At 66.3% G+C, this 7,720-nt stretch overlaps 1 protein-coding gene across 1 annotated transcript in view; it reads right to left on the minus strand.

Annotated features, from left to right (window-relative positions):
- SKI (SKI proto-oncogene) overlaps nt 1-7,065 on the minus strand; it is a 56,034-nt gene extending 48,969 nt beyond the window's left edge. Inside the window, exons 1-3 of the mRNA XM_027975748.3 lie at nt 6,976-7,065; nt 6,399-6,705; nt 4,456-6,281 (exon numbers count right to left, since the gene is read on the minus strand). Coding sequence (XP_027831549.2) covers nt 4,456-6,281; nt 6,399-6,705; nt 6,976-7,065 — 2,223 coding nt within the window. The remainder of the gene's footprint in view (nt 1-4,455; nt 6,282-6,398; nt 6,706-6,975) is intronic.
- Nucleotides 7,066-7,720: the final 655 nt, after the last annotated feature.

The raw sequence follows: 7,720 nt of genomic DNA on the forward strand, positions 1-7,720 counted from the left end.
TGCTGCTTGTGTAACAGTCTCTGGGCCACAGAGAGTCCGGCCGCCAGCCACCGACACCTCCTGCCAGACGGCCAGGGTGCAGGGCCCGGAAGCACCGCCTCCCCCAGGCCCTCCCGGCGCCCGGCGGTCACCTCCCCAGACTTCCTCGTGGGCCTCGCTTGGCATCTCAGACAGTACTCGGACGGACTGTGAGCAAGGTTGGGAGCCAACAGCTCTACTCTCAAAGCCCTGCATTGGTTGAGGGTCCCCAGACAGGCAGCAGGGACAGAGGCAAGGGCCACTCAGGGACCTTGCTGCCCCCAGCAAGCCGACGGCCCCGCCCAGTTTCAAAGAGAAGTGCTAGAAACCAGCAGGATGGCTGAAGACGGGCTGATGGGCAGACGGCCCAGACCTGGAGGACCACCTCAATGCAGCCCTGCTCACCACACGCAGACGAGGGCACTCTGCTGGCCCCCCACAACCTCCCTCACTCACACTCAGCTGACCAGAGGCTGCTGTTTCCCGTTTGATGAGTCCCAGGCCTTCGCTTTGGGGACTTCACCAAGGACCAGCCCAACATGCTGATTCCATCCTCCTGCACGCGGGGCTGGGCCCATCCAGGAGCCTGGTTACAAAGCATCACCCAACAGCATCCCACCTCCTCAGCAAAGCGTCAGGAGCCAGGAAATCACAATGGGGCCCACAAAAACCTCGAGCAAAGCCAGTGGATGAAGGGACAGCCAAGCCTCTACACCTGTGCCCAGAATGAGAGCATCTGTGAGCCTAGCCCCACAATAAAGAGGAGGTGCTGAGAGAGGCAGGCTGGCCAGAGTCCCTTCCAGCCCGATGGACGTTCTTGACACCATCTCTCCCACGGCCACTTGAGCTTGACCGTACGACACGTGCCCACTTAGTGGAATCCCTATGGCCTATCTCCCTCACCAAAGCCTCAGTCACTGCCCACCAGGGACTTTGAGAGTCCACGCTCCTCCACGCTGATGGCCTGGCCATCCCCAGGTGATGGGGGAAACCGCTCCACTGCTGGGAGTTCACACAGACTCCACTCTGGACACTCACACAGCACGAGGACCCTCAGTCCACGAGCCCCTGCCAGGCAGGCAATTCTGTGGAAACATTCCTGCAGGGACTCAGCACTGAAGGAAGAGGCCCCACGAGCAAACAGCATCCCCGGTCTCCAGCCTGGGAAGCAGGACCTTCGGAAGGCGAAGCAGTTCCCAACAGCCTGTTTCTCAACCATGCAGGGGCTGGCCCAGTTCCAGCCCCAGGGGGGCAGCGCACCCCCGCCGCCCACCTGGCCCACGAGCAGCCGTCCCTCAAAACGAGGGACACATACCAATGTCCCTTTCATGACTGACAGATCCAGCTTAGTCCAGGGGCCATCAAATGAGGGATGGAGTCGACCAGGCAGAAGACAAGGGAAGGGGGCGTGCAGAGGCTGAGACTCCCACCTCACGGCTACACGGTCCAGCAGCGAGAAGACGTATCCTTGCCAACCTCCAACATTCATCACCCAAACACACCCCCAACACACCGCCAACAACTGCTATGCATACTGTCCCCGTCTCAACATGCAGAAACTGAGCTGCGTGCATGCTTGCTCAGTCAGGCAGCAAGGAGGGACAGAGCCAGGACACAGGAGCAGCCCCGAGGAGCTCACGGCCAGACCCACCAGCCCTGACAGTGGCTGGATGACCGGAGGCACGTCTTGAGGGAGCCCATGGTGTGAGGGGCATCACTGAGGAGCAGCCCCCGGGCCAGCATGTGCAGACACACCACCTTCAAGGGTTTCCAGGCTCAGGCTGGAGCCCTGTCCCCCTGTTGGAGCGACCACAGGAACCGACACCCTGCTGTGCTCAGGCTGTAGGCACTGCAGGGCAGGGGAAGGCGACTGTGCCCAGGACCCCAGGAGGCCCCCTTGCAGCCCCCCCCCAGTGTTGGCGGCAAGAGAGCCAGGTGACCCCTGCAGCCCTCAGTACCTGGGACAAACATCAGCTCACTTCATCTCACCAGAATCTGAGGCCCCCACAAAGAGCAGTTCCAGCACGTTCTCTGTTGCTTTTTGTCCTGGGCCTCAGGAGATCAACAATATTAAAATGAACTACAGAAAGAAGTGGAGATATCAAAATGTATCCTGTGAATACTCTGTCAGGAGCGGGTGGAGCAAACAGAGGCGCACAGCCTGGGGAGGGGGTCTTCCCTACAGCTTTTTCCCCCCAACTCCCAATGAGCCCCCCACCGTGAGGCCGAAATCCCCTTCCCACTCTTGGGGTCGGGTGTCCCTGGCGCACTGACAGGCTGTGCTGGGGAGACCTGAAAAGGACCACACAGCCCAGGACTCCCAAGTGCACGGTCACAGAGCCAAAGCCATGGGCAGAGGCCAGAGAACAGGATAACTGAGCTGGGGGCGACAGGAGAGCACAGGAGCCAGCATGGATCGTGGCACAGCTGAGGCCTGGACAGGGGCACACGGGACCACCAGCCCAGACTCCACTGTGACGGCACGTGGTACTGACACACAGCCTGGAGACCCCAACCTCTCAGGATGATCACATCACCATCAGCATCCCCGGGGGAGCTTTCTGAACCAATGAGAGCTCTAAGCAGCGCTGGGGGGCACAAAAGGAAAGGGTGGCGCTGACCATCTGGGGAATCACCAGACTCCAAAGCTCGCTCTGGCCCCCTCTCTGAGGCCGCAGCTCAGGGGGCCGTCTTGCCCACTCACCTGGCAGTGTCTGGGCCCACAAGCTGAGGCCAGGCATTCCCTGAGCCTACAGACACTCATGTTCAGAACAGCAGGGCCTTCAGCAAGGGAGCCAAGGCCTGGGCCTGCAGCTGCCACAGCCAACCCCAGGAAGACAACCACAAACACACATGACCCAGATTCGGACACAAACACAGACACACCCTGCAGACAAGACCATCTCCTGTCCACCCTGCATTAAGTGACCTGCCACAGCCTTTCAACCACAGGCTTATCCAGGCGGCCAGAACCCACCACAATCCTGCACACGGGGTGCCCTCGGGCCATGATGGCTATGGAGGGAGCAGGCACCCCAAACAGAGAGGCCTCCAGTTCACTGGGAACACCCCTCATGCCACGCACGGCCAGCTCCAGTCTGAAAAGAGGGGCCCGATCAGCCTGCTGGGACCTGCCACCGGCACCCTCCCCCACCTACAATGCCCACTCAGACCGTTCCTCCCACCCAATCCCAGCCCTGGTCTGCGGACTGCTGCCACCTGGGCGCCAGCCGAGCCGAGGGCAGGAACACCAGCACATCCACGAGCGCACATGGGCCTCCCGAGCGCAGGCGACAGGCCTGGCTTCCCCTCCCCTCCTCCGCTCCCGGAGACTCTGACACTCCGCTGGAGGGGCGCCCAGAGAAAACCGGGCGGGAACATCTATTCACAGATTCGGAAAAAAAAGTTTGATGCAATAGCTGAATTAATTAGGCCTCCCAAGAATAGCAGAGCCAGTGCAGCATTCTGTGTGTGCAATTTAATAAGCCTGGATACTCAAAAGAAAAGTTACAAATACTTGGGGAGGTGGGAGGTGCCATGCAAAGCTGGTGTGGACCCCAGTGAGTGGCCAGGAGCTGCCAGGCTGGATCACACGGATCCACCATCTAGCGAACAAACAACAGACCCCAGGCCAGCAGCCCTCCCCACCTCGCCCTTTGCGTCTCAGAGGAAAGGACAGAAGAAAACGTGCACATCCAAAACAAACCGCAGGCCAGTGGCTCCCCTCACGCTCAGAGCCTCAGGCGCCCGCTGACCAGTCCCCGAGCCCGGTGCCAAGTGGCCCTCGCCCCCACACGGGGGACTCCGAGACTCACTCTCTGGCAGGCCAGGCACACACACAAAGCTGGAGTCGCCGAGTCTCGGCCCCCGGCCACCACAGCCCAGACACCTGGCTTCGCTTTGGAGTCTGTCTCCCAAGACTTCAAGGCACAAACAGGCCCTGCCCAGCCAAGTTCCTCCTGCTGGGGACATGGGCAGGCGCCCCTCTGTGTGCCAGCCCAGGAGTGGGAAGGCCAGGGTGGTTCCCTGCCCCCCACTCAGCCTGGACACCCCCCTGGTCCCCAGGAAGGCCTGGGCTGGAGGCTCCAGACTGAAACCGGCCAGGATCAAACTTCCTGGGACTAAGGGCAAAAGAGGCCTGCCCCTCCCGACCCAGCTGGGCAACAGCTGTGGGCCTCAGGAGGGCTTCACCCGCCCAACAGGCCTGCCTCCCAGGCTCCCAACCAGGCAAGGAGCTAGTCCTAGGAGTCAGACCAAAGGACCTTCCTCCGATACGGAGCAGTCTATGCGGACACCAACAACGCCCCCAAGTTTCCACAAAACAAAACCTAGCCCTGAAACGTGTGGGGGAGGCTGAGCCCCCCGACCCAGAAGGGCACCCCGCCCTCTCCAGGTCCCACTCCCACTCCCCAGGCACGGCTGCCACGGGACACTCACCCGGGGCACCCGCCGCTTGTACTTGTTGCCATAATCAAACTTCTCCTTGACGTCGTCCAGACAGCGGCCGAGACGCGCCTGCTCCTCCTTGCCCGTGTAGTCCTGACTGAGCAGGATGTAGGCCCGCCAGTTGGCCGAGTCGAAGCCCCAGTGGCAGGTCCGGTTTTCCAGAGCCTTGTGCGAGTGCACCACGAACTTGTGCGGCGGGTACATGAGGCGGCAGTCGAGGCACTGGATGCAGGCGGCGCTTGGGCTGCTGTAGAGCTCGGGCACCAGCAGCCCCTTGCACTTGCCGAAGCACTCGTGGTACACACGCACACTGCGCTCGCTGAGCTCCAGGCCCAGCGCCAGGCTGGCCGCCAGCTCCTTCTTGCAGGGCGGCGGGTAGGCGCCGCCGTACAGCAGCGCGTTGCACAGGCGCTCGGCGTCCGTCTTGGTGATGAGCCCGCACGAGGGCGCCGAGAAGGGCAGGATGCCCATGACTTTGAGGATCTCCAGCTGGTCGGCCGTGCAGCGCGAGCAGTAGATGTGAAGCTCGTCGCACACCGAGTTGATCTGTTGCAGCGAGAAGTCGCGCAGCACGGAGTTGAGGATCTGCGGCAGACACAGCCGCTTCTCGCCGCCCACCACGAAACACGAGATGGTCTCGCCCTCCAGCACGGTCTCGCAGCGCTCCGTGGAGCGGTCGGACGGCATGAAGAAGGGCCCGGGTAGCACGGGCGGCGGCGGCTGGATGGCGGGCAGGTGCAGCACCGGCGGGGGTTCGGCGGCCGCGGGCACCGGCGCCGGCACCGCGGCCGCGCCCGCCTCCTTGGCGCTCTCCTTCTTGTAGGCCTCCTGCGCCCAGCGCGCCGAGAAGGCGGCCGGGCCGCCCAGCGAGCTCATGGAGCTGAGGTGGAACTGCTCCAGCGTCTTCTGCAGCCCCGGGTGCGGTTGGAAGCCGCCGCGGCCGCCCGCCGCCGCCTCCATGGTGCGCTCCGGCTCCCCAGGCCGCTCCCGCTCCCGCGTGCCCGGGCCCCCGCGGCCCCCGCCGCCGCCCCGCGCGCCCCGGCGGCGCCCCCGGCCCCGGCCCCGGCCGCCCCCCGCCGCCGGCTCCCGGCCGATCACGGCCGCGGCCTCGGCCTCGCCCGGGGGCCCGAAGGGGAAGGCGGGCGGGGCGAAGGGGTCCCGCCGCTGGAGCCCGCCGCCGCCGCCCGGGCCCGGCGCCACATCCACGCGCCCCGCGCCGCGCCCGCCGCCGCCCGGGCCCCCCGCGCGCCCCCCGCGCGCCCCCCGGGCCCTAGGCGCGGGGCATGCCCCAGCGCGCGCCGCCAACGCCAACGCCAACGCTCGCGGGCCCGGGGCTCGCGGGGGGCGCGCGGGCAGGTGCCGGCGCCGCGAGGCGCGAATCGCCGCGGCGGCCGAGGCCGAGGGGCCCGGGAGGAGCGGGGGCGCGGGCGCGGGGCCCGCCGGGCCGTCCTCGCGCGGCGCGCCGCCGCCGCCCCGCTCCTCCCACCGCGCGGCGCCCGCCCGGCTCGTCCCGGCGGCGCTGGCCGGCCGCGTTGCGCCCGCCGCCGGCCTCCCGGCCCGGCCCGCACCCACCCCGCCGCCCGCGCCCGGCTCCGCGGCCTGCCCACCCGCCCGCCCGCCCGCGCACGCGGCTTCCGGGGCGGCGGAGCGCCTGTGGGGCGGCCTCAGACCGCGGCGGCGGCGGCGGCGCGGGGCTCGGCGCACATCCTCCCGGCGGCTCGCTCCAGCTCGGACTGAGCGCCCGGCGCTGAGCTCACGCCGCCGCCCCGCCCCGCGTCCCGCCCCGCCCCGCGCCACCGCCCCGCCCCGAGCGTCGTCTGGGGCCGCGCGTCGGCCTCAGCCGAGCGCCAGCCAGGAATGCGCCCGCCGCCCCCCCGGCCAGGCTCTTCCAGGAACGCGCGCTCCCCCCGCCCGCGCTCGGCGCTCCGCCTCACTCGGCCGCATTCGGGTCCGCCCTCCGGCCCGGGACTCGGATCCGCTCGGCTGGTCTCGGGCCTGCCCGCCCGCGACTCGGCTTCGCTCGGCTACTCTCGGCCCCGCCCGTCCGGGACTCAGCTCCGTTCGGCTCCGTTCGGGCCCGCTCGCCGGAAGGCCGCTCGGCGGGGGCGGTGGCTGCGCCCCGGGCCCCCCATCCGGTGGAGGCTGTTTCCTGCGCGGCTGCGAAGGCGCCCGTCCAGCCGCCGTGTCGCCGCCGGAGCCCAGAAACCCACACAGGGCCCCCCCACCACAACCGCAAACCAGCTGAGGGGCGGACGGATGGGGCCGGCGCACCCTCTACCGCACGCCTCCCGGCCCAGCCCCCCGGGTCCCCACGCACGTGACGAGGCAATATGACCCAAGTCCCACGCAGGACTAGGACACCGAGCCAGACGACGTGGGTTACTACAGGATGGCAACACCCCAGAGACCCCACACGGGAGACAGGCACCGTGCAGACTGTTCTGGGGGTCCCCCCGAGCAATGCAGGCGCAACACAGCAACCCCCAAAGGATGACTGGCTGCAGGGCCGACCACCCCACGACCCTGCTCGATGGTCCCCCACACAGCTACTTTGTGCGCCCACCGCCAGTTCCAGGGCAGGGCTTGCGTCCAGGTTACCATGAGGCCGGGGCTTCTCAGGAACCTGGCTCCTGCCTGCGTGCCCCGAGCACGCTGGCCCTACCCTTACCCAACAGCTCCCAGGCTCAAAGAGCCATTTTACATCTGCAGGGCACCCAGGGCAGGGCCAGTGTGAGATCACACTGTCCATCCTTCTGCACCCTGGCTCTATCACGAAGGACAGACAGACCAGAAAGCGCTGGGTGGGACAAGACAAGGGCCTGAGGTTGGACAGGCTGACCGGGTGGCCCCCAGAGGAAACAGTGTCTAGCAGAGTCCTGGGAGCTTGGGACTTGAGATCTAGAAGACAGTTCTGGTTGTGCTTAACTCAAGGGCAGAGGGACAGTCCAGCCCAGCTAGGCAGTGGCGACTTTTCTTCCAAAGGACCGGGGCACCCAAGCTGGCCCAGACACTGGAGGACACATGGGGGGCCCACAGTGTTGGGCAGAGGTGAGAGGGCCCACCCACTTCAGCCTGTGTGACCTTCAGCTTGGACCTTACTGCTCCTGACTCCCCTTTGGAGATGGAAACTGGCCCCAAACCAGCATTCCTGCCCCGGGGAGCTGAATGGGTGTCTCTGCAGGCATGGACAAGTGTCCAGAGAGGCAGCAAGAATGGGCAGAGACCCCACATCTGTATGGCTGCAGAATCTCATGGG

Source organism: Ovis aries, chromosome 12 (assembly GCF_016772045.2).
Source record: "Ovis aries strain OAR_USU_Benz2616 breed Rambouillet chromosome 12, ARS-UI_Ramb_v3.0, whole genome shotgun sequence".
Taxonomy (NCBI): domain Eukaryota; kingdom Metazoa; phylum Chordata; class Mammalia; order Artiodactyla; family Bovidae; genus Ovis; species Ovis aries.